The sequence below is a fragment of the Phycodurus eques genome, chromosome 11 (genome assembly GCF_024500275.1).
Source record: "Phycodurus eques isolate BA_2022a chromosome 11, UOR_Pequ_1.1, whole genome shotgun sequence".
Lineage (NCBI taxonomy): Eukaryota > Metazoa > Chordata > Actinopteri > Syngnathiformes > Syngnathidae > Phycodurus > Phycodurus eques.
This window is the reverse complement of record NC_084535.1, coordinates 8,238,148-8,264,257: the sequence shown is the minus strand read 5'-3', so window position 1 is coordinate 8,264,257 and position 26,110 is coordinate 8,238,148. Positions and strand designations below refer to the sequence as shown.

General features: G+C 40.5%; 1 protein-coding gene across 2 annotated transcripts in view; it reads right to left on the bottom strand.

The window, feature by feature from the left end:
• rgs7a (regulator of G protein signaling 7a) overlaps nucleotides 1–26,110 on the bottom strand; it is a 61,768-nt gene that overhangs the window by 3,871 nt on the left and 31,787 nt on the right. For both annotated transcript variants that reach the window (XM_061690708.1, XM_061690709.1), the window contains exons 3-16: nucleotides 21,376–21,472; nucleotides 17,397–17,447; nucleotides 14,376–14,482; nucleotides 12,350–12,401; nucleotides 10,518–10,582; nucleotides 10,157–10,233; nucleotides 9,207–9,288; nucleotides 8,172–8,246; nucleotides 7,954–8,052; nucleotides 7,809–7,870; nucleotides 6,701–6,811; nucleotides 4,812–4,937; nucleotides 2,696–2,882; nucleotides 2,407–2,496 (exon numbers count right to left, since the gene is read on the bottom strand). In XM_061690708.1, the coding sequence (XP_061546692.1) occupies nucleotides 2,407–2,496; nucleotides 2,696–2,882; nucleotides 4,812–4,937; nucleotides 6,701–6,811; nucleotides 7,809–7,870; nucleotides 7,954–8,052; nucleotides 8,172–8,246; nucleotides 9,207–9,288; nucleotides 10,157–10,233; nucleotides 10,518–10,582; nucleotides 12,350–12,401; nucleotides 14,376–14,482; nucleotides 17,397–17,447; nucleotides 21,376–21,472 (1,281 nt within the window). The remainder of the gene's footprint in view (nucleotides 1–2,406; nucleotides 2,497–2,695; nucleotides 2,883–4,811; nucleotides 4,938–6,700; nucleotides 6,812–7,808; nucleotides 7,871–7,953; nucleotides 8,053–8,171; nucleotides 8,247–9,206; nucleotides 9,289–10,156; nucleotides 10,234–10,517; nucleotides 10,583–12,349; nucleotides 12,402–14,375; nucleotides 14,483–17,396; nucleotides 17,448–21,375; nucleotides 21,473–26,110) is intronic.

Sequence of the window (26,110 nt, the reverse complement as noted above, 5' to 3'; positions counted from 1 at the left end):
GGAGAATAAATTAACACCAGCATCAACAGCAAAATCTTCCATCAAGCTCAAGAAAACCTTTGGGGTAATTAGCACAAGGTCAGTCACATATTTCAGCCACAGCTGATGTGCAGGAAGCCTAACAATTAGCCTGTTAGCACTTATCAAAGTGTTCATCCTGTGCCATTGCTATGTAAGGTGTCATTCTCATTAACGATGTAAATGTGTCTGTTTTGCACAGCGATCATTGCGTGATATCAATATTCGGTTGCCTGGTGGTTGCTCTTTTACTAAGCTGTTTGTGTATGCGTGTGTGTGCGGCTGCTCTACCATTATTGCTTGTAATTAAGTGTTTGTGAGGCAATTTCTATCATTAGCAAATTTGCTCATTAAAGTGGAGTTTACAACTATGGAAAATGAATTTTTCGTTGGTTTTATACAAATAGTTGGGTCTCCTTAGGTGTTTGTAAAAGACTGCTTCAGGCTATGGGCTCTATCCATTCGCCTCGTCACAACACCCTACTTCCGCCTCGGTCGTCATGGTAACGAATGCTGTACTCGACATAGATCCTCACTGTAGAGGAGGCGAGTTGAGCAGTGGCTCATTTGGATGAGACACGACTGCCCTCTCAAAACAGGTGAAAAGTGGATTGTAATTCTTGGGCATGAAACCAAATTTTGTTTCCATCTTCATGCAAATGCTTTTGAATTGTCTTCATCACTGGCTGGAATTTACCCCACAAACTGCATATCAGTGACCTGATATGCGGTTTCTGTGATGACAAAAATAACCGTGTTTTAAATCTGGTATTGGGACAACATTGTACACTGACCTTGCACCCGTTGAGGTGCGAGCGACAGCACCTCCGCATCCACACTGGCTGCGTACGTGTAGGGATTAGCCGCAGCAGGCTTAAAGTGTGATCCAACACACTTTGAAAAAGGGTGACTGTGTGTACCAGTTTGTGTAAAACCTTGTGTAAAAAAAAAAAAACAGTACTATACTACAGTAGCTAGAAATTAAATTCACAGTACTGTGCAAAAGTCTTAGGCCATCAGTAGATTAGATTATTAGTTTGTAGACAGCTTCCTGGTTAGGTTTACAAAACATAATTGCTAAGATATAAACATTTTGGTATCTGTAGTGCCTGCTCATATTACACAAATGTTTGATCTGCCTATTTCTGAGTGTGCCTTTGTGAATGTTGCTAAATTGTGACTCGACCGTGACGAGAAATGACTCTGCAGCTACGCTGGGTGAAGATCTGCCATTTTTAGCGACTGGCAGAGTCCGCTTGCCGGGCTACTCTTTGACTTAAATTTCTCAGAGGCCTGGGTAAACTTTAAGAGGATATTCAATTTTTGCAAGAAGGAACAACAACCTGGAGCAAAAGCAGTGTACACAGCAAGTTGTTCAAAGAGTAATTCTGTGGGCTTTCCTTTTATATATTTGGAAGTCACACCTTTTTATCTTCACCAAACATGGACCGTGCACTATCTACCATCGTCTCCTCACGTGTTAGGATGATGGTTTGATTTAATCAAATGAGAACTCCCTCAATCACAAACATACTCCATCAGTCAGTTTTCATAGAGTCAGCAAGTGTTAAACTATGATTGTATAGATTCTCCATCAGCTACATTGTCTGTAAAACTAAGTCAAAGCCCAAAGGTTAGCAGAGCTGCATTGAGTTCTGTTGGATGCACAGTGTTACGTAATAGCGTTAGCTTCTGATAATCAGCACATATTTGATTACTTGGTGAAGTTGTGTTTTACAAGCGTGTGAAGTGCTGCCTCCATGAAGGAAAATGCTGTTGTTGTCTTTATGCCCATTGTTTTTTTTCCTTCACAATCTGGGTTACACATCTGCAAGTAGAAGCCATTTGTCTTTCTCCAGCCCCTAGTGCCACCCCTGGTCATCATGGTAACAAAAGCCGTACTCTCTGTTGGCCCAGCAGTTAATGGGGTGAGCCCCAGTTCACTTGCATGAGTTGGGGCCGCGCCTCTGAAATGCGCTATTTTCAACAAAACAACAAATAGGGTGTGTAAAGTATACTACATTTCTAGATCCTTGATCCTAGCATGTCACAGAAAAATATTAAGAAACCTGGATACTGTTTAAATTGGTTAAAAAAATATATGGATGAACGGGAAAATGGAAAACAAATATACATTTCTAAATATTTATTGTTTAAATTAAATGTTTGTGTAGAAATGTTTTTAAAATAAAGAATACATTGTTATCTGGGTTAGGGCATTTATAAGCGTTTAGCTTCAGCCCTAAGCCTTTAGGCCAGCTATATGGAATTATTATTTTTTTGTATGTTGTAAATTTTGTATATGATTATAGTGTTGTCTGAAATAAATTCCATTAAAAACAAACGACAACAAAAAAAACACTAAAATCCAAATGTGATTTTTGTTACCTTCTTCTTGGCCTGCAATAACTCCTGATAGGCACTGGACCGAATGAAGCGGCTGTAGGAATCACTCTTCATCAGCTTGTAGATGTGTTCCTGTAACGCATGACAGTAATGCATAAAAACATCAAACGCGGGTGTCACATTGTGTTTATGCCGAATAGCTTCACAACGGAGCTGTGACTCATTCGTAAGCAGAAATGAAGACACAGCAGAAGACCTCTGGCAACGAGTCTATTATTCATTTCGACATTATGGAAGCACACTAGTGCAGAAGAAAACTTCAGTCACATACCTGTGCGTCTTCAAAGGCATAGCGTCCCGGGTCTTTGACGTTCTGGGTGGTTTTGTCATAGCTCTTGGAGTCCACGTTGATGGCGCTGGGTGCGCCCGGAGCCAAAAACTCCTGCCAGATCTCCTGAACCCGAGTTGGGACTTCTCGGATGGGGCGTTTCTTTAGTTCCTGGACCGCTAGCCAGAACCTTTCGGACATGTGACATTTAGTAAATAAGACGCATCTGAACTACAACCCTAACTACTTATTTAGAAAGGATAATACATCATTCATTTAAAGAGACCAAACCACATTTAGTTAAGCACATATGGGGTCATATGGAGCCAGACCAGAGTTATCATTGTTTTTGGCATTGTAGAGAAAGATGTACTGGCACCAAAACGAGCATTGGCACTGAAAAAGATTAAAGACATTAAGAAAATACAATATTCAATATTTATATTTTTATTTTATTAAATATTTTGCACTATCTTTAGATTTCCCCACATCTTTTTTTTCAATGCCATTTCAGTGATTGTTGGGCTACATGTACTGTACGTAGAATGATTATACAGCGTTGCCTTGACTTACGACTTTAATTCATTCCACCACGCTCGCAACTCAAAACACTAGTATCTCAAATCATATTCCCCATTGGAATGGAATGGAAATACGGTATTATTAATCTGTTTCAACCCCACATTGTGCGCCTTCTTGTATGCGCACCTTGGCCACCAGGGGGCATTATAATACAGACATACAACTGTATACAGAGAAGACGCTCACAACTGCTCAGTAAGCTACAGTAATATTAGTCAGGGTTTTTTTGGTTTTTTTTTTGTTTGGCAGAGGATACGGAATACTGTATATGCCTGCAAGTACTGTTAAATTGTCTGTCTCCGTGTGTTTCTGCACTTTGTGTAAAAATAGCCATTGCTTAAAGGGTATAACGCCACAATCGATGCCATTCGTTAGCCTGCCGTTTTGCATTGTGTGTTAGCGTTACGCTGGTGAACTTTCCTGAGGCAAAGTTATGTGGTCATACATATACATGTAATTCTCTTTGTTTTGTGTTTAGTTTGGCAGTAAGCAAACTACTGCTTCAACTGAGAGTGGCCTTAACCAGCGTGAAACCACTTTTTTGGAAGCATTGTCTGCCAAACTGCTGCTTGCTGTGCAGTGAGTTAAATTCGCTCCCTCCATCGAGCACTGACAGTCTGATCACTCTTAAGTCAAGGTGCCACTGTTATTACAACCCATGAATTATTTTGAAGATTCTGATCAATTTTCAATGTTTCTGAATCAGTAAAAGAATCATGTTTTGAATTGAGGAAAATAGTGAAGGATAATAGCGGTAATGGTACGTTCCCACAAAACGCTCCATAATAGGAGCCGCCTGTGTGGGATTTGAATGGATGTAAATGCAAAAGCCTCGTGGCACAGCCATGCTTAATTCATAAATGGCTGTTTGCATGCATTTTTAAAACTTGTGCAGTATTCATGCTGCCATGAATAAACCAATTAGCATAGGAATCTCAGCCATCTGCACGTAGCTGCTGTTGTGCCTATTAACAAAAATACTGCACCTTCTAGCCTCAGAGGGTTTCTCCGCCTGTACATGCACTTCCTGTATGACAGTTAGTTGATACACTCGTTAACATACTGTATTAGGGAACCATAATTGTGGATCTGTTCAAATAGTAAGGAAAAGTTTCCCCAAGTTCTTTTCTTCTCCAGTTTGGCACAGACTCAGGGATTCCTGTCTTTTAATGCATAGGTATGCGTGTACTGCATCAATAAATGTGTGTGGGCACACACGTTGGGGGAGGGAAAAGTGTGAATTAAATCCTCCACAGTCACAGCCTGGGCATATTAAACACATTCTCCCACTCCCACTGTGGGAACTGGAGGCTTGTCCCCGTGAAGGTTCAACATTTGTAGTAGGATGAGAAGCATTTAAATCTCAGCGAGAGGGCACAGTGCATTTAGCTTGAGATGAAAGTATGAGCAGCAATCAGAGGCTTCTTTGATTACACAGTGTCGCTTCCTGTGTGTGGGTGCCTATTATCGGTTGTTGGCTTCATAAAAGCCAGTTAAGGACATTCAAAAAAGAAATTAAAAAAAAAACATATCCTACCTGAGATTCTCCGAGCTGAACTCAGATTCGAGGAACTTGAGGAACTGTTCCCTCCCCACGGGGTCTTTGAGAACCTCGTCAATGCCGAAAGCCCACCTTTTTACCCTTTGCTGACCGGGCTCCTTACTGGACGGAGGGAGTACACATACATACATGTGCATATCATAAAGTGAACCCCCACACTAATGTACCCAGTTGTGTTTTCTCTGTGGAAACTATCCTCGACTAGTCACTGAAAACCCCAACTACTTCACGTTTTTGTGCTCTTTCTATACCGCTCCAATCAGTGTCAAGGAAGTATGTTTAAGTTATGCAAATGGGAGATTTTGAGTTTGCATATCAGGGGAGAGCTGGGTTGTTAGTGGAAGTGTACGCTCGCACTTCTGGTGCATTTTTATTGATTTATTTTTAAGAGTAATGTTATGATATAATTATATTAAAGTGATTTGTGGCCATAGTTTGTGGTGTATTTAAGGTTTAAAGTAGTGGTGGTTTTCTCCAAATTACTTATTCCTAACGATGCACCGATATCGATACCAGTATAGGGTGGAGGTACAGAATCGGTACTCTTAAAATTCATCCAATACTGTATGCACCGATACTACATCACCACCTTCCAGCCATATCAGCTGTGTGTGTGCGGAGATACTTTAAGTACACGGATGACAAAACTTCTAGGCTACTGCAAATTCTGCTCTGCATACTATTTGATGATGAACTCCTCTGTTGGCAACAGAGGGAGCTGCCCTTCAAGTTGCGGTGGCGGCCGCTGACTGGCAAGCCCTGAGTTTCGTGAACCCAGCCGCCCGCTCCGTTCCTGTGTGGTGAGTCGCGTTTCTTTGACGGTCATCAATATCTATAGAAGTTCATATTCTGCTTGTGTTTTGAATTTTACCGTGTAATGTGCTCATAACAGCTTTCGTTAATTATTCAGTTATTTAAAGTCACGTTTTCCAGACAGAAACACGTGATGTAGGTGACTCCATGCATCTCTGTCAGCATGGTTAGATTTTTCTTTTTTTTTTGTTTTTTTTCACTTGTTTGTTTTTTTAAATTTTTCACTTGTTTGTCAAATTCAGCTGATGTTTATTTCTTTCAGTACAGTATCATAAAACGGATTACTGGGTGAATTAACATTTGTATTGGAATGCTTCAGTTAACACACAGTTGATTAGTTTTGGTTGGCTTATTTTGTTTTGTAATATGGGATTTATTTTGTTTGTGTCGCAATGAGAAGTTGTTACTCTAAAAAGTATTATATTTGAGTGAAACATGCTATGTTTAAGAAAAGTTTGTGTTTTAAAACAATTATTTGCTTAAAATAAGACTCATTTTCTCTCAATGGCAAGATGTAATGGCATTATCAAGTATCTGTGAGTACTCAAATGTAAGTGCTGTCATTTTACTCATACTCAGTCTGAAAATTGTGGTATTGGTGCATCCTGACCTTTTTCTCTCCAATAAAACTGAATAATCTTTTTTTTTTTTTTTTTTTTTTTTTTTTCCTGGACTGAACTCTCACTTCCTCACAAAAGAACATCAATCAATAACATCGTGTAATGTCGTTATTTTAAAATCCTTGTTGTACTGATTATGCGAATCCAATGATAGTGTTCAGTGGGTGTACAGTATGTCCTCCGATATTGATTCCAGGCTCTTGAATCCAACCCTGCTTTTGTTGGGTTTTCCTGATTGATCACACTTGGCGCCCTTGTAGGCATCTGAGTAGAAGTTCAGAATTTAAAATGCCACCTGTTACATTGACATGAATCTGACAGGTTGCAAATGGATTTTCACATGCAGAAATATTCTTGACTCCCAAATTGGTTAAAATGTGACTTAAAAGCACTTAATATTCATGCGAATAGGTCCTTTAGTTCTGCGCCCACCTTGCTTCCAGCTCCCACAGTGTAGTGTCATCTGAGATCCAGGGGTTGGACGGATCTGGGAGCGTGAGGAAGGGGTCGTATTCTATGTACTGCTCTGTGTAACCCAACAAACTAAGGGAAACACAGAAGACAAAATGTGTGACTACTGCCTGCATGTGATATTTTTGCATTTTTGTAAAGCTCAGCTTAGGGCAGCACGGTGAGTTGGTAGTGGGTAGCACATCTGGCTTACAGTTCAAAGGTTCAGGGTTCGAATCTCAGGGTATGCTGGCTTCTTTTCACATTACAAAAATATGTATGTTCGGTTCAGTGAAGACTTAAATTATCTGTGAACGTGAACAGTTGTTGTTTGTCTATATTTGCCCCACAATTGGCTGGCAACCAGTCCAGGGTGAATTAAATATCGCATATTCTAACAAATATCCCAATCATAATCCAATAATCGGCTAAACATTTAATTTGCATTATTGACCACAATAACATATATGTGAGGTGCAGGTATTATTTTTGTCTCCTTGTGGTTGCCATTCTCACGTTCTACTGTAGTATCTGTGACTTGGAGTGTGTATGACTTTAAAAGGCGGGGCCTGTCCTGGTGAACGACGTGGCCGTCAGCGAATCAGAGTGTCGAGTCGGCTGGCTGTTGACTGACTCAATGTGCGTTGTGGCCATTAGCAGCTCATGTATGAATGTGCTTATCACGTGTTTTCTTACCCTTTGTCCAATAACGTGATTGAAAGTGCTAAGTTAGTTAGTTCGTCCGTGAGAAAAATTATCCCTGTGAAGCTTCGCGGGAAAGATTTTGCTTCAACCTTTTTTTGTAATCAAATTATGGGAGTTATTCGATTAATCGCCGTGGCGTTAAATTGGAATACACGCAATGGATGTACAGTTCTGACTATAGTATGGTGTCGCTATAATACGCTTAAAGGAGTTATCCTTTTCAATGAGTGTAAATGAGGTAAAAAAACAAAAATCATGAAAACACCCCATCATCCCAAAGCAAAGATTGTAATTGACGAAGACAATGGATCACAACACATTACATGTGTCACGTTGCCAGGGAGTCGGATCATTACTGAATGAAGTGGCGATGAACGTTGCTCACCTCTCCGCCACTTTGGACATTTTCAGTCGATGCCGGTCTAATTGCAATTGCCAAAATGTGATCTGAAAACAAAGTGGCCATAAATTAGCCGGCGTCGGTCACAGTCTGCCTATTAGGCAGCGAGATGAGCGTGACATTGGTTCACCTGCTCCTGCAGCTCCTCTTCGGTCGGCTGCTTGGCCTCCGGGGCCGGAGTGTGGGTCGGGCTGTGCGCACGGATATCGTTCTGCAGGCCATACACGGACTGCGACAAAATGAACATGAAATAAATCAGCAGCGGTAGCACAGCATTCAACTCCAAACCTGTCTGTGCCGAACGTTATTTTCCCCAGACTCTAAAAGGCAGGTGAACCAACTGTGCACCTTTCGGGTTTTGTGTGGATTTTTCATTCTGGAGGACTTCTTAATGTCGACCTCTGTTGTATTCACACATCCAGGCTGGGAGAAAGAATGGAGAAGAAATTGAATTCATTAAGTGTTCATTTCTGAGCACTTCCTTTGATTCTGTCTGCTGTTGCTTTGCCAACAAAAATGCTGATACAAAAAGTGACCATCCAAATTCTCCAAGTGTTTGTCAAATTAGCGGGATGCGCAGACGTTGTATCTGACGTTGGTGACTTAAACATTGAATCCGCCATTTCTTGCAAAGCAAGAGAACCTGGAGGGGACTTAAAGAGTGCAAAGTTGAGCACAATTGTTATTGCACCGGACTATTGCTCCATTAGTATTTCAAACTGCTCTCATTGCTAGAGAACTCTGCATCTTTTTGCACATTTGTCAAAAAAATAATAATAATTGTACCGGCATTACTAGCAACCTTTTATTGCTCAGTGACTGTTTTTCTCCGATGTCTTTATGTCTCAAAAGTATTCTCTGTCAATTGAGTGTCTGTTGTCGTACTAGAGCGGCTCCAACTACCGGAGACAAATTCCTTGTGTGTTTTTGACATACTTGGCGAAATAAAGATGATTCTGATTCTGATTGAGTAAGTGGCTCAGATCTCTTCAGGAACAAACGTGTGGAGTTGCTCTGTGTGACGGCGTCGGTGTAAAATCGGAATTAATATTGATTGTATTGCCCCAAGGACGCATAAATTGAATGTGTTATTTGCCAATTAAGCGAGAGGCTGATGCTATTTGGGGATGGCGGCGGCAGAAGGTCTTTTAACCTCGGGGGGGAAGTTAAAGGCTAATGCTAAACGAGCATGTGGTTAAAGAGCAGCGGTGATGCTGATGTGTTGTGACGCTTATCGACTTGGCATTTGTGTGTGTATGGGGGGGGGGCGGGGGGGGCGGGGTGCATACTCCTTCACACCATTCATAGGCCACCGGTACCATTTATTATTATGCTCTACTGGAGGTATTTTTGTCTTCTGCAAGGCAAATCATGAGCACTCACCACTGGTCTGTGCACGTCCCAGAAGGCTCTTTCCTGGCTGTCGAGAATTTTCCTCTCGATTTTGTCCCTTTTCTTATCCACTCTGAGGAGAACAAGGACAGACTTAATCTATGTAGCTTAGAACAGTGCAGCTATGACACAGGACGTTGGAACATGACATAATGAGGCGCTAAAAGGACCCAATTATGCCCGAGTTCCACCAAGCAGTGTAGTTCTGTTCATTTTGGTACAATACAACACAGCACTTTGGTACTCCTCGGTTTGGAGTACTACAGTGGTACAGTAACTAAAGTGAGGACCTTAAATCATTGCAAAGAATGTATAAAAATGGGGGTGGGGAGCGTAATTTTGAATCAATCAAAGCTTATCTTTTTTTTCTTACAATGAAATTGTCATATTCCAGGAAGAAAGAACACAAATTGCCTAATGTCCTTCACTGCTGCCTCTACAAAGCCAGTCCATTTCCAAGACTCCTGACTGCCAGGAACTAGGAAATGTCACACTTGGAACCTCCGAGGTCGAACCTCAAAATGTTCCTGTTGACGGAAACGGTGATATAAAGTGAATAAAATGTATTATTATTATTCTACTGAAAACAAACACATTATTTTTGAGGTCTTCATCTTTTGTCAGTGGGTCCATCAATTTTCCCTCATATTTGCTAGTCCACTTTTCCTAGGAGGTGCTCAGAAATATCAGATGTCCTAGTTCCCTGGAATGCATCATTGCATTCTGACAACAGTTCCACCTTGGCTTAAGTCTGCTCTACACCAAGTGTCATTCAAGTTGTCCTTCGTGTGTGGCATTTCTATGACATTATTTTCATAGCAAAAGAAGTGAAAGGCAGGATTTAAGTTTTGATCTTAAATTTTGAATCGTACAGTGCTGAGCTCAACTGAACTGCACCACTTGGTCAATACCAAACTATACAGAGCTGTACAGAAACTTACTTTGCTTGTGCTTCTGCTTGCATAAAAATGAACTCCCATTTCCTGGCGAAAGCTCGCTGTAGCCTTGCTAAGCTCTCCTGCAAGTAAAATAAATAAACAAACCAAAAAAGGTTTTGAGGTGATTGGACTGATTATGTTTACTGCACACGCCGTGTACAGTGCACGGCTGGATAGCATTACTAATGATCCCTGCTTATGTACAAAAGAGGAGACACACACAGGGCCGGGTGTTTTAATAGCTCTGGTTGTTGGAGGGAGTTAAAATGATGCAGAAACACAGAAGACAAACAAATATGCTTTGGTATTAGTGTGCGAGAGAAAAGCGGAAAGTGGCGCCAACGCTAAATGCTCTTTCACTTACTGCTTCGTAGTCTGCAAGCTCCAGACGTGCTTTGTTTTGCATTGTTCTTTTGCAGAGGTAAACAGCTGAAAGAGAGAGACAGAGGGAGAGCGGGTGTATAGAGGTGGGTTAGACAACTGGATCTCAGCTCGGCCTTAAGTGGCCCTCCATTTTACTCATTTAATCCTCTCAACTGCACATTTAAACTGGCCTGTAAATCACAAAGGTCATTGGCTGCGCATTGAGCCTCTGTTACTACTTAGTGTGTATGTGTGTGCCTGACTTTTGATGTCTCTGTGTATTATCATCCTGCGTTCATCCCATTGAAAACTGACCATTAGGTGGTCATTAAGCCCTTAGACTGTTTTTAAAATTCAAACGACATCATTCACTGGTCTGGTAATGAGTCCCTAACATCACCGTGACCTACTTCATCTCCCGCTCTATGACTCGAAACAAGACCAACCGAAAAAACACCGCTGGAATTAATACACTGCCAAAAGCCCATCTCTGTGTCACCATTAAAATGTTCCTCCTAAATGTGCTCAGCAGGTGCTTGCACACAAGCCATGGCTCTGCTTTCATTCACTGTAATCAGTCTGTCTGATGAAATTAGAGGAGGGCTAAATTCCAATTTAGCTTGTGATACAGTTAAGTCACTTGTGTTTCATCTCTGCAACTCTATTGCAAATCTACTAGAGAAATACACTCAAACTCTAGAGCGGTCTGCATGGCGGGAAAGTAGGAAAAACACGCCGCATTGAACGCATCCGTCGCAATGAGGCACAAACAAAAACAATAGAGTAACGCAGATTTAGTGTATTTAGTTCTGCGCATGTGACTGTCGGCCGCTGTACGTGACCAATCTTATTTGGGGAGAGACCAAGGGAAGCAAGAAAAAAGTATTTTACATGAAAAAAATATTTTACATGAGAAAAATCTCAAAGCACACTCCCAAACAAAATTTCACAAGAACATATTTATAGGGTTGGGCGATAATGGCCTTAAAATAACAACCCCATTTAAAAGAAATTGAAATAAAAAATAAAATAAAATACAAAATAAAAAAACAAAAGGTGAATGACTGACATTCTTCAAAACTAGAACACAACTCTTCATACATTTGAACAAAATATTTGAAATGTCCGACAGTTTACCATCAATAAATTGACATGTAACAACAAGACTGTCGCTGAACATAACATGAATAAAAATGTCATGCCTCCAAACAAAAGTAACCTTTGGCACTGCAAATGTAAACAAACAAAATCAATGTGACACCCTAAAAAAACGATATTGATTAAATCGATTAATCGCGCAGCTCTATACACATTTATTGAAATCGTGATGAGTGCCAGAAAATGTTATTCAAAGTTATGCCTCCTGGTATATGTCACTGGAATAGATAGTTGAACAGAGATATATTTTGTGATAAGTTAATCATAATGTTTGGACCAGTTGAGTGAAATTGGATTATTTCCCGATCTCTCATGACACACGACTTTGCCGGGCATGTATTTATTCATATTTACATTGTAGTGTATATACAGGTTGCCATGATATGCTGCAATGGTGTTGTAGTACTGAATTTATTCTTTTCTCTCATTGCCATTTCAGCTCTGGCAACAGCATCTGTCAGCATTTGCATACCACTCAAATTTCCTATCTTAATAATAAGTTATTATGAATCACTTATGCAGCCGTTTTTAATCATTTAATTGGCAAATAAACATGACATTTTAATTGTGATTGTAATTTCTAATCCCCCCACCCAATTTAATAAATGCGACACAACATCTATCAGTATTTGCAAGCTATTTCTCAGTTTAATTGCAATTTTGAATAGTGCTCACCATAGTCTGTGTTTTCTGGTTCCCAGCAGTTTGATGGCCAAAAGTATGGAGTCTGGAAGCAGAAACTTGATAAGAAACCCAGCGCACACCAAGAAGAAACCTAAACATCTCTGACAGAGGACCATATGGTGTGTTGTCATGTGAGGAGAGAGAGGTGGAGGATGCGGGGGTATAGGAGCATCATCGCATCTGTCACAATAAAACATTTTTTGTCTTATAACATCGTTGAAAGCGCATAAGCTCCTTTTCAGCAAGCGCTCAGCGCACCCATGTATCTTGCCACTCTTCGGGCGACACTGTGAGCAGCTTCCAATGAGAAGGCGAATCGTGTAAGGAACACAAACAGCCTTGAGGGTTCACTTACATTGTGTAGCGCACGAGAGGCAGCTCATTGGGCGGAAAACGCTAAAGGTGTCAATCCTGCAATTGATGTTCACACAAACCTCAGTGTGGTGTTTGTGTCCATGTTTTTATATGAGACTGTATAAATTATTGGCCATAAGTGTAACACAGGGCCCTCATTACATTGGATTCAGTGGATTGTAGAATGGCGCTGTGGTACTTTTAGCCTGTCAACAGTGTGAATACCGTGTACGCATAATACACTAACCACAATTGTACAATGATAGTTGAAAGATAGCTTTTGTTTTAATAAAAGATGTTCCTGTATGTAGTAAATATTTGATGTTAATGGGTCAGACAAAACATTTCAGACCTCCTTTTAGTAAGTACAGTAAAATCCTAGCAGGGGCTAAGGAGCGAGCCCTGCAGCTAATAGCGCACAGGTGTCAAACTCAAGGCCCGGGGGCTAGATCTGGCACGCCACATCCTTTTATGTGGCCCTCTAAAGCATTGAAATTGTGTCTATTTCCCGTTTCTGGCAAAATTGATTTGTTGTTTTTATTTTTGGTGGAAAATATAGACTGAAATTGCATTATTTTATTTTTTTTCCCACCACTTTAACTATTTTACAAGTATTTACTGCATATTCACCAAATTACTTCTTAACATAAATTGGACATTGGTTTACACTACTCAATTTATTGTTAGAAAAATATATAATAATAAAATTCAGGGGCAAATGTGTACAACGCTGGCATCAGGCGAAATCCTCGCATCACCAAAACCATCACTTTTCAGAACAGACACGTGTGGTGACTGACCAATAGTGTGGATTTGTGAAAACAATTTTGAAATGGACCATAATGGGACATAGGAGGTTGAGAGGTAATAAGCAATTATACATGTTACTGATTATACATTACTGTGTATGGTTTTCATAGTCATAACTGCTGTCAGAGGGAAACCATAACTACGTTGCCCACGAGCAAAATAAGTTTGACAGCCCTGGAACAGCGGAAAAACATGAGTAAGTGACACTCCCTCTAAAAATGTTTTTAATAGCCTAATTTACTAGTTTAAACCTTAACACTGAGCATCTTTGCATTGCTCCCTTATGCACCTGCAGGGTGTCCTCGTTTTATAACGGCACCGACATATGATGTTTTGAACCCAAAGAACTTTTTTTGGTAGCGGCGTAAGTAGACATTATCATGCGGCGCAAGAAACCAGGCTCTGTTGTGGCCTTACTTATTGTTTTCCATTTGATTGTTTTATATGCATGATACAAATACGGACTGTAATTATGACTTTACTGCGTTGACGTAGGTTAGTGATAAGATGATGACGCATTCCAACTTGCATACAAATTTGGGTTACGTCATTGCAGTAAGACGGGAACTCCAATGTAAACCAAGGACGTGTGTGTGTTGATTTATTGAGGGCTGATAAAGAAAAGATGGGTATAACTCAACATCCCGCATTAAATCTGGCCTTCATGGTTCTCTAGTCGAATCAAATCTTCTTCAGAGGTTAATTTTCAAGGTTCTTCATTTCGAATGGGATTATACTGAGAGATGTTCCTAATACTACAGCTTTCACAGAAACTGTGTTTAGGATTCAAAGACGTGTTAAAGGCAAATGACCAACTCGACAAAAATGTGGGGATCTCGCGCCTCATTCTCACCTGAAACCTATAGAACGTGCCGTCATCTTTGAGGGTGAGGACATGGTCTGAGATGGGAAAGAAGTAACCATGCGCGGCCATCAGCGTTCCGAGGTGAAGAGCCTCAACTGGGGAGAAGAAAAACACACACAAAAAACGAAGTCTTCCATCACTTATGTGTTTGCCTTTCTGTTGTTTTTCACTCAAAGCCATGTCTTACAGAGGTTACAGTACTCTGTAATACACCAAGTGTATTGTCAGATGGCATATTCATGCATAACAATGCAAAAGAATGCTCAGTTTTGATTCACTGTAAGAGAGGAATTCTTTTCACAATATGTCCATTATTATTGGACTGTATCACAGTGAGGACAGTCAGTTCTCTACTGGAACTGAACAGCACAGCGGGGAGTTCTCGCTGATGATTCCACCTTCACTTTGAGAGGAGAAACTCATCAGTCCCATCACCCATGTTGTGCCTGCCCGGGTGGCTGCGTAGAAAATCTGCTTCCTACGGCGTTCACTCGACTGTCCGTGATTTTAAACCATCACATAATGAAAACACTTAACCATCATCATTATCATCTTTGCCCTCCACCTGCCGCGCAGCTCAAGCTCCAACCCTTTAATGATGTCAAAACCCAACAGTCATGTTCTACATGCCTTTGGCCACCTGTTTGTGTCACGATACATAGTCCAAACTGTTTACATGTTGCCTGGTGTTGAATTTGTACAGCAGTATTTGTACTGTGGAAAAACAAAGTTGAAATATCTGACTCCGTCCAAATGGGCGATCTTACAGTTACATCTTGGCAAATGATGTTGCTGGAGCAAACACAAATGTAGCTGTAGCTGGTATGCGTGTGCATCAGTGTGTGTAACAGGGCTCCATTTATCAATACGTAATGACTCATAATTTATTCAAAGCCGTTTACGTACAAACACTTCCCTTTTGTGGCGTAACCTGAAGGATTATATTATATAATCACCTCTCTCGCACAGAAACGCACACAGTTTTAGCTCTTTACTGTTTGCATTATTTTGTACTCTAATACAGTACAGTCAGGCAGCCTGACGGACTACTGGTTTGCACGTCTGCCTCACACTTCTGAGATTCAAAAGTATGCAGACTGGGTGATGCTATGTGTGCTTGGAAGGAGAGTGTGCTGTCGAGGTTGACACCCAGACATTTAACCTGAGGGGTGGGAGAAACAGAGGAATTATCAAGTGTAATGGAGAAACAATTTTGGCTAGTATGGACTTGGTACCTATGAATGAGATTTCAGTAATTACTTTTGAGTTGCAGAAAGTTGGATGAGATCCAGTGTTTGAGTTCATAGAATCAGTCGGGAATGGAGGAAGGAGGAACAGTGGCGGTGGGTTTGGTAGAACGTGTATTTTTAGGTGTGGTTTGTCCACACAGACGTACGACAACAACTTAGCTTAGGACAACAGTCAGCTGCAATTACAGGTGATTCAATGTGTTAATTAAATTAAAATTAAATGAACAAGGATTCAAGTTGCCAAGTTTCCTTTGATTTAATCAAATTACCTTTTTGTTGCCAAAATACAAACTGATTGGAGCCCCGCCAAGTGGCACGTGGGAGTATTCAAGCGACTTAATTATATCGAAGACAAGAGTTATTGTATTTTGTTATTGATTTATTATACACTACACAAAAGCTCTTCAAGCCAAGCAAGTGTGAATGTTCATCAGATAAAGCCAAAGGGAAGGAGAGAGGCCCCGAGATGTCACTGCAAGCCCCTAGCCACACTCATCATTTAATGTACACACAGGAGCGGACTCTTGGCCATTATGCTAACGCGGCTAACGATCAATTGGCTTCATTTAGCATTTTCTGGACTACTTTGTGTAACTTTTGCTGGGTGTGGAGCCCCCACTAAATGACATAAAGGCATGACGCGAATTGAAGTACAGTGGACTAATAGTCAAACTCTCCACGTTAGAGTGAAAAAGTAAAACGAGCTTCATTTGTTTCATGTCTATTGTCAATGTTAACGTTGATGCTTGGGATAGTTACCATGTCACGCTAACGGCTAACTCCACATCTCACGGCACTGTTTGCGGAACCATTTGTGTTTTGCTGTGTTTTGCACTTTTTATATTTTTATTATTGTGTGTGTGTGTGTGTGTATGTATATATATATATATATATATATATATATATATATATATAATTTTATTATTGTCCATCAGCCTTGTGCCTAAAACTGATTCACAGCCATGTTTGTTTTCGTTAGGTTTCTAACCGTTAATAAAGCATTTACCTCCTTTTATATATTTACTATTAGCAAGGGATATGGACCAAGGCCTGCCATTAATAACAAAAATAGAACGTGGGTAATTGACACCCCACCAAAAAGGTTTCTAATTGCCAATATTAATACTTACAATATTGATATGAACCATAACTACACGACAAACTAGGACTATTTTATTAAAAATAAAAATAATACAAATAATATAATAATAATATAAAATCAATGGCTTATAGATGATTTGATTTAAAAAAATAAAATATATGTACCTGAAGTGCACCTTTGGCAACCCATAAAAAATATTGTCAAGCAATCTCTAGACTTGTTTATTACCATGGGCTTTTTAATAGCCATTCAGCAGCGCAAAAACCTACATATGGCAAAGACTCCCTGTAACTTCCGATAACAACCCAGGCGAAACTTGGCTCCTCCCTGATATACAAAGATGTTAGCCTCTTATTCGAAATGTATCACTTCAACATACTTCCTTGTCACCAATTACTACTTTCCTATTAGTCAGGAGGCTTTGGCGCCAACATCTTCGAGTGGAATAGAAAGTGCTCACAAACTACAGTGAAGGTTCCACAGAGAAATTTCAATCTAACTGTAATGTAAAGCAATATGAGAAAAAGCCAAATATGTTACGATGGTAATGATTGGTAATTAGGAGAGGCATCAAAGGAAAACATGGACCTCTTTTTGATTTTTTAGCATGATGCTAAGTACATACTGTATACTTGCTGGAGAAATGAGTTTTCTTACCTTGATCTTCAATGTCTAGATTCTTGACCATCCACTGTACAATATCAGAACCTGAAAGGATAAAAAACAGCGTTCATCAGTATGAAATGGGAGTGTATCCCTCCGATTTTCATGGAAATGATAGCGATGCCACTCTTAACCCTTCCTACTGTACATCATCACAGTGCATGGCAATTCCTCTCGCCTTACACTGTGTGGGCGGATGACATCCCAGCTCCTCTTTTTCAGACAGCCTCTCCAAAGCTGCATCCCGTTAATTGAAATGACCACAGGTACGGCAGCATAATGGAGTGCTTACTAAATACAATAACAAAACAATTGAGGATGATTCACAGCAAACAATTCTTACAGGAGCTTAGCTTTATTATGATAGAGTGGGCTTTAAACGGTATTACCTTTTGTTGCTTTAATGAACTTTACCACCAACAGTCGTTTTGATAACGGTAAATAATTGAATACACTTAAATTATGGTCACATTTAATTTAGGTTGAAGAGCAGCATCTTTCTGCTATTTATTGTTTATGCATTATTTTGGTTTTGGTTCCTACATTCTTTCTTTTTTAATCAGCCTATCCTTTTTGCTGTTAAGTCATGCAGTATGGTGAATCTGTATGCCTTTTCATTACAGAACAGATTTGCGGTGCAACGGGAGAGTTTGATACATTATACTACCTCTGCTGTTATTTGCATTGCGATGGATATTTTCCCAAAATCCAGCAGGACAAAAGGAGGTTTGAGAGGGGACAGAGCTAAAAGAACAAGAAACAATGATACTAATATTACAAAGGAGATCTATTTTATTCACATGTGGACTGGTAAGGCAGTGCTCGAACCTGTGAGGAAGGGACGCGATGAGTAGCAAAAAGGACAGGACCGGAAAAACACTAGTTTTGAGCCATTCAGTGCTACACCCTGTGAGGAAGGGACACGCCAAGTAGCACACAGGACTGTGAGGAAGCGATGGAATGAGTAGAAAATAGGAACAGGATGGGCCAGTATAGGGGTAGTGACCCAGGGAGGCGCCGACTACTAAATAGGACCGAGCAGTGCAGTTTAGTGATCTAGACAGTGCAACATCCTGTAAATTGGGGACACGATGAGTAGTGTACAGGACAGGACGGGATAGGACAGGAGATGTGAACCAGGCAACGCTACACTTTGGGAGAACGGGATGCAATCAATAGCGGATAGGACAGGATAAGGCTAATGAACCAAGCAGTGCTACACCATGTGAAGAAGGGAAGTGCCAAGTAGCAATAAGACAGGATAGGACAGGGCTAATGAGCCAGGCAGTGCTACTCCCTGTGAGAACGGGATGTGATGAGTAGCAAATAATGCTACACCCTTATGAGGAAGGGAAGTGCCAAGAAACAAATAGGACAGGACGGGGGTAGTGATCCAGGCACCGCTACACACTGTGAGGAAGGACTGAGCTGAATAGCAAATAGGACAAAACAGGACAGGGGTAGAAAGCCAGACAATGCTACACTATGTGATAAAGGGATGCGATGAGTAGCAAATAGGACAGGTCAGGACAGGACAGGGAAACACAGGTCAGGAAAGGGCAGGGGTAGTAAGCCAAGCAGTGCGACACCCTGGTATGAAGGGATATGACAAGTAGCAAATAGGACAGGACCAGTGAGGGGTAGTGAGCCAGGTAGTATTACACCCTGTGAGAAAGGGACGCGATTAATAGCAAACAGGACAGGGCGGTACAGGACAAGGCAATCGTAGTTAGCACGGCAGTGCTACAACCTATGAGGAAGGGGCACGACGAGTAGCAGATAGGACAGGTCAGTGTAGTGATCCAGGCACTCCAAGACCCTTTGGGGAAGGGATGCGACAAGTAGCTTATCGTACAGGATAGGACAGGGGGAGTGACGTATCAAATGGCGCCGTAAGACCTTTGCACAATGCTGTAATTATCACACCTGATTTAAAGTAATTTCACATCCGAGCAGTGCACAGCAGCACCTTGTGTTCTCTCCCACCCCTCGGTAATTTTTCACACGCCATCAAAACCTGCGACTAGTCATTTTGGGCTAAATATATCTCATAATAAATAAATATATCTTCCAAGCGGTTATTGCTGTCTACCGAGCTGTCAGGTGAGAGGACGAGAGTGTGAAATGTCAGACGGTCCCCGCGGCTGTCTGTCAGGCTGTCCACCCATCATAACTAGTTTTAGACCGTTATTAATGTGTGTTTGGTTCCTATTTCCTTGTGCCCTCTTGCGTCCCGGTGCCCCCGATAAAACCAGAGTTTTTCCGTGGATTACCATCCTTAGCAAAAGCTCCGTTTTCACACCGTCACGCGTGACCCACTTCTCCAAGAGCGAGCTTAAACGAGATGTGCAAGGTAATCTTCAAACAAGGCCTGATTAATATGATGCCTTTGGACCGAGATTTGCATTTGTGTGGGTGTGTGCGTGCGTGCGCGCGTGCACATGTGTGCGTGTGCGCAACTGAGAATTTGAGAAGCAAGTTGATGGGAATTTATATTGCACATTAATAAAGGTGAGGCCAAAACCTGTATATTGAAAAAATAGCAAACAAAAAACAAGCTAATAGATACAATGTTTTGTGTTACCTGATTAGTGTGCACAGAGATGATTCTAAGCCTTAATTGTTTACATTTTATTCTTTAGGTGTGACTTTAACCTATCCATATTACAGTGGTTAATACGTGTTAATGCTTAAAAGAAAAAAAAAACGTTACCTAAAACATTGCCTATACAGTAAATTTTGTTTTGATTGCAGGAATTTGAATCTGGAATGGATTAATTAAATTTGTATTATTTCCATTTCTATACTTTGTAATCGTAATGAATCAGGAACCCATTGTTTCCACCGTTAGTATGCTTCTTATCAATGTTAATAAGGGAAGACAGTCAAACTGTCCAACTATTTGGAATTGCTTCATCAAATCACTACAGTTTACTAGTCATATACTGTATACAGGTGCATCTCGTTAAATTAGAATATTATGGGAAAACTCAATTCATTTCAGAGGTGAAAAGTGAAACATTTTATAGATTCACTATACAAGAGTGAAATATTTCCAGATTGTATTTTTTTGTATAACCATATTTGGAAGATTATAATTTACAGTTTAGCAAAAAATTAATAAATAAATAAATAGAATATAACAAAATAATAAAATTATTTTTTTAAGATAGTAATTTGGTAGGGATTGGCCTGTGTGTTTAATCTGTTTAATGAATATCTGTAATTTGAATTTCATTTTTTTAATTGAACTAGTGAAATAAATGAGCTTACCTAAAATATTCTAATTTACTGAGGTGTGCATAATATGGTGTGTGGGGGTCACAGATGTTGTGAACAAACTGGATGCAGTCTCGACATGATTGTGGTTTTGACAAGCCAGTACCCCCCCCCCCCCTTTTTTTTTTTTTTTAGCAGTGTTGACCAGTGCAGATTCTGGCATTATTGCAGCCTCGGTGGCAACATCTTGTACACACACACACACACACACACACACACACACACACGCACACACAATAAAAATAACCCTGTGCACAATTAGTAGGAACAAGGCCCTCACAGGAAAAATAAAAGTGCATTGAGGTTTCGGGATACCATCTAACCGGGTCATTACTAATACTAAAAGCATTGGCTTTTATTGAATAACTGTTCATAATGGATCTGCTATTAATCTAGCATGGAAAAGCACGTGCAAGCGTCTTTATTTTACTATTTCATTAGAGGATCACATTAGCAGTTTTAGAATAATATATTAGAGTACGGAATGTATTGTTTGTTTTATCTCGCTCAGGTCCTCATTCGATGACGTATTCCTGACATTCTGCCCTAGATGAATTACCAAAATGTTTGTGTGTTTTGTTTGGGGAGAACAAAGGAGTAAAGTCGCCGTGCGCTTTGTGAGATGACGAGAAGCGCAAGGTGAGGGGCATCGCTGCCCGCAATGAGACAAGAAAAGTTGAGATAAGAGCCTCACCTGAAAAAACACTGGGGATCTTGGTGAGGAAGCTTTTGACTGTTCGGATCGGAATTCCGTTTTTCTCTTCCTGCATGCGCGCTATTACTTCCTCCATCTGGAGATAAGCAGTGGGAGAGAAGAGGCAAAATGTGAGAAGATGCTGTGGATTAGAAAATCACAACTAAAAAGATACTTTGTGCAATTCTACCAAAAGTAATACACAATCATTCAAACTCACATTCGCACTTATGGACAATTTAGAGACTTGTAATTACCTAGCAGACATGTTTTTGGAATGGAAGCCATAAAACATTTGGGAAGCCCTGCTTTATGACATCGTTCATATGCGGATTGCTCATCAGGAGCAATTACAGGCTGAGAGTCATACATAAGCATACTCGAAATAGAATGCTTTGGCACCGTCTTCGGTTCAAGCACCGTCTTTGTGATTGCTGCCACCCACTTTACCACCTGAACCCCAGACATTGCTCAATCATGTCTGCAGGGCAGACAATGTTTGTGACTAACAATCCCTGCTGTCATATTCTTAGCTGCACGCTGCAACAAAAAAGGTACACTTTGGTACTGTCAAGTGGACATTCCTGTCATTATCCATCACAGTATATTTTGTCTAGTAAAAGGCGCAGGCACAACATAGCAGACACATTTTAGTTCTTCAGTGTGCCTGACTGAGTGACAAATTTAAACTGCAGAGTGGAGGGAAAAACAAATGACAGACGCATTAAAGCATTTGCGCACGTCAAGGTGACAGAAAAGTTATGAGAGTTTTGTCAAGGGTGCGCGGCCTTAAACTGAGTGTCGAGAAAGTGAAATGAATGAATGATGAATACATGCACCAGTTCCCCCCTCAATCTTAATTCTTCATCTTACTGAGATACACATTTTCCAACCTTGTGGGAAAGGCACTTTTCTGTGGCATCATAACTGTAGCCCCAGTGCACAATGCGAGCTCCATAAAGACATGCTTGGATGAGCTACAACAGAGGCTGGAGCAGAAGCAGCAGGCCCTCTCACAGGTCCAACGTCATTGACCACTGACCAATTGTTCTTCTGGGTGAAGGCCAAAATTCCCCACAGACACTCCAAAAAAGGGAAAGCTGTCATAGCTGCAAAAGAGGGGATTGACTCCCTGTTTCCTCCCATTTTTACCTACCATTTTAACCCCGTGTTTTAACACTTTACTACACGATATGCAGTTTTCCCACACTATATCGCGGGTTCATCGTTCGACCCCCGCTAGAGCGCAGATTTCAAATGCTACTTATGAACATTCGCACCGCACACTGAGCAACATGGAGGACCGCAACTGAATAGGACCATTGCAAAAAAAAATAAAAATTCCAGTTGGCGACTCTCGAGATTGAGTAGCGCACATCTGCCAACGCGCTGCAACGGAAAACTGCACGTTTTTATCAGGTTTTGAGGCTCCGCAAACAGTACAGTTGATTATTTTATTTTTGTATTGAACCACAAAAACACGGCACAATTTTCAAAGAACAAGCGGCTGTCCACAAGGAGAGTAACCATAAATAAAAATAAGTATAGTTGATTATTATTGTAAAATACATTACATTATATATGTTATATAAATATGCTGTATACGACTAGGGTATAGGTACGGCTTGACTGGATATTGCTTATGCTTAGACCCACAAACTTTTTTTTTTTTTTTGGGGTGAAAGCTTGTGCATTTTTGATTGGCTGTTGCGTCTGCGAAATTGCGATGCCATAAACCGACTTCAAACCTTGAATCTCAACAAACCCGGCGGCTGACAGTCTGCCACTCGTGAAAACTAATTGCCGAACCCCATGACAATTCAGTCGGCTCTGGCCGCGTCACTCAGTGTGTGGCGGGCCTTAATTAAAAATAAAACAAACACTTCTGCAAGTCTGAATTTAGAGTTGCACACCTTCAGTGTTTTGCTGCAACATGCCGAGCAGTACTTAGGTCGACTGGAACAGATGCAGCGTAATTAGGAATATGGGACTCGATACATGTCCTTAGAGTACACCACATGACTCATCATGGAGTAAGAGAGGGATATCCCAAGATTACTCTTTTTAAATGATATGATCTTATTTAAACAGGAGCAAGGAGTCCCTAATGAGCACTTTGTCCCACAATGATTAACTAAAGAACCTTGGCAGCCAAGCAGAGATCAATATAAACTCTACTCAGATTTGATTTGAAACGTGTCCACAAACAATGTCCAGCATCAGAATGTTTGTTCATTTTGCCATAATTGTTATTGTCTTGTGGTGTATAACGTGGCGTCTCGGAAGTGCTCTCACCATACTGAACCTTTGTTCTGTTGCACGGACATGTCCGATTATAACTCGCTACAGTGTTATATTTCCACCCCGTCCATGAAAGATACACACTAAAAAAAAACTTGTCAGTGGAGCTCATTCGGGAAAGGGAAAGCAATTGGATTGCACAAATGAGTGTTTTGTGAGTGTTTTGAAAATGAATTTATGTGGTATTTATGTGGTTTTATAGCAGAGTTCTTATTATGAAAGAGCTCAATTTGAATATGTATTTGGACTATTTTGGCTTGAGCACTTCACATACCAGGACTGTAGCACTTTATTTCGAAAGTTGGTTGGATTTTCAAGTTAAAGATAAAACAGCCCCTAGTGTGTGTCTCCATTCGGCTGCTTGTTTGTGGACTATTATTGGTACGAGCAAGGCCAGAATCACCACAACAGGGGCTCTCATGGACCAGCAATGCTGTGCAGTCAGGAGACGGTTTTCATTTTTAACGAGGAGTCGCTCTCTTCACTTGGTTATTTATTGCGGTTATTCAGGTCTCTGCCTAATAGGAGCTTGCAGACAGGCTGCAATAATGAAAGGCTAAAAAAAATGGTGACAGGAGCTCATCACAAAATAATGCAAGTGGCTTTCTTTCCCTTTTACGCCGACCAAGGGAGTTCAAGACGTTGCTTGGTTTCAGTGAGACATGCAAGAGGGTTCTTTTATGTGTGACGGAACATGGGCCCTTTTTTTCCCCCCTGCCATCATATCTCTGTTAATTAATCCAAATTGGTTTCATCTCATGACTTTTTGAAGATTTGTGCCACAGGACGCCAACCATCGCTCTGCCTCGGTGTCTTTGCTCTCTGTTGGCTCGAGAGCCTCAGACCAAATGGGGACAAGATTGATCAATTCTTTCTCTCTCTCTCTCTCTCTCTCTCTCTCTCTCTCTCTCTCTCTCTCTCTCTCTCTCTCTCTCTCTCTCTTTCTTTCTTTCTTTCTTCACAAACGTTGACCCGCCTACACATGCTAAAATGCCACCGGCGTGAATATTCACCATCCAAAGCTCTTCAAGGAGCTTCACGTTGAGTGGAAGACCAAAGCAGTCTGCTGCGAGTGGGAGTGTCTGCCTTTCTGTCCTCTACTCTATAGCCAGCAATCTTCATGTTGGGGTATGAAGGAAAAGTAGATTGCAACAGAAAGAGAAGGGGAAGTCGAAGTAGTAGCCCACCGGTCCCGCAATCCATAGTGAGGCATGGTTCAATTCCCCTTTCAACCATCCATTCTAGGGCTGCAAACAATGATTATTTTCATAATCGATTAATCAATTGCTAATGTTTTTCGATTAATCAGATTTTTAAAAATTATATATTTTTCATTTTCATCCCTTTATTCAAAGAGAGGATATCATTTCAAATCGACAGCGCAGAAAATGCACAAACATATACTGATTATGATTCAGTTACTGGTTTGGTCTTTAACATCGGTCAGAAAATTGGCAAAAATGTTGATCATTGCTTTCCAAAGTAAAAGCAGATGTTTCCAAATGTCTTATTTTGATGAAACACCAACAAAATAATCTGTCTGCTTTCATTGAGAACTACAAAAAGTGGAGAATATTTACTGAGAGGCTGAACTTCTGAGGATTTGGAAAATTTTAAGTTAAGTTATGTCAGCAATTATTGAATATGATTCATTTGATAAGCGATTAGTTGTCAATTAAATGATTCACCGTTGCACCTCCAATCCATTAATTATTCCAAATATCAGTCTTTTAACAAGACTTTACACCGATTTTATCGGGCTGATCGGTATCGGTTTATCGGTTTAGCATTTCATGCTGATCGGCTTTGTCATAATTTGCCGAAAGACATTTACTCCGCGTCGCCACGTGCTCAGTATATTTGAATCCAAAAGCTAGTTTATTTTTACCCTTGTTGCATGTCTTTTGACGTAGTACTGTAAATGTCTTTCGAGCATGATTCTGTCGAATCATGCTCTAAAGTCTTGGTGTGGGTGAAGTCATTTCATTAAAAATAAAGTAATTTAATGACAGTAAGTTAGCACCCATTATTTCTGTCAAGTAATGTTGGTTTGACCTGACTGATTAAAATACACGATCTGACAAGAGCAGTGATTTCCAACCTTTATGGAGCCAAGGAACGTATTTACAATTGAAAAATCTCACAGCACACCAACAAACAAAAAGGTCACAAAAAGTGGATACATTAATGATTGTATTTACTTCCTGCCATCTAATAGAAGACCATTCATTTGTTCCATCTGTCACTATGCCTCACTGGCATAAATAGAAGAACAAACATTATTTATTCTAAATATAATTTTTTGAGCAATGAAGTACACAAGTCTATACAGTAAATGAACAGGTCATTTAAATAGACACATTCCTCCATCTTGTTATCGGTTTTCTAAACTCACTGATCGGTAATCGGCCCCAAAAATCCTGATCTTCTAAAG